Source organism: Penaeus monodon, chromosome 19 (genome assembly GCF_015228065.2).
Source record: "Penaeus monodon isolate SGIC_2016 chromosome 19, NSTDA_Pmon_1, whole genome shotgun sequence".
Taxonomy (NCBI): Eukaryota; Metazoa; Arthropoda; class Malacostraca; order Decapoda; family Penaeidae; genus Penaeus; species Penaeus monodon.
Window position 1 is genome coordinate 48,898,574 of NC_051404.1, and position 925 is coordinate 48,899,498.

General features: G+C 32.8%; 1 protein-coding gene across 3 annotated transcripts in view; it reads right to left on the reverse strand.

Moving 5' to 3' along the window:
• LOC119585298 (methionine-R-sulfoxide reductase B1-like) overlaps nt 1-925 on the reverse strand; it is a gene marked incomplete at its 3' end in the record, with an annotated part of 10,944 nt that overhangs the window by 977 nt on the left and 9,042 nt on the right. For all 3 annotated transcript variants that reach the window (XM_037933972.1, XM_037933973.1, XM_037933971.1), the window contains 1 exon segment: nt 333-450. In XM_037933972.1, the coding sequence (XP_037789900.1) occupies nt 333-450 (118 nt within the window).

Sequence of the window (925 nt, forward strand, 5' to 3'; positions counted from 1 at the left end):
TTAACATTTCAAGTGAAAGTTGGAATTTTTTTTTTTTTTTACTTTCAAGTACTTTTTGCAATTAATCATACAAGATCTCTTAGGTATGTAAACTAATATAGTACATCTATAACAATGTATTTAAATCTTAATAACTTTATGAAACAAAAAAATAGTGCTATTTTCATTAATATAAGATCTACAATTTACATTATGTGATAAGATGCAGTATATCTGTGCTTGATAAGAAGTTCATTCATCCCTGATAAATATATCTTACCACTAGCACATATAAACAGATAAAAGAGCCAAAATGAAGAGGCCATGCAAAGCATATTTATACCCTTCCATACCAGTTTTAGGAATAAACTTGAGGGAGTGTGAGAATATTCAGAACCTTGACATCTTTCCATCTGGTCCATCCTTAAGGAATTCATGGCCCAGTCCATTGCCACACTTTCCACATGACACCTGATAGGGGATAGAAAGGTGGCAGTTTATGATGAATGTAAAAGGTAAATATATGTAATAAAAGTGGATACTTATATCAATAAGTGAAATATAGTGGATTAATAATAATAAGGATAGTTTGCTGTCTCATGAACACAATCAATAAACAAAAAGACAGTGGGCATGCATGTATTCTCATCATCTCTCAACTGAGTTACTGTTCCTCTATGAGTAGTACACCAAATGGCCAGTTGCAGAAATGAGTTAAAGTATCCAATTTGATATATGAGTGATAACCTAAAGAGGAATGAACATAAAGCTCATATCTTGCATGCGACTCTTTATCTATACTGATTTCCTCTACTGACATCTTACTGTAAATATTCACTGCCTAAAATCATGCTACATTTAACCACAAATCTATTCAAACAGTATCCCATTCCCATTGAATCTGGGTGACGTGTGAGAAAATTTGAATGACTGCTGGGAGCCGAGT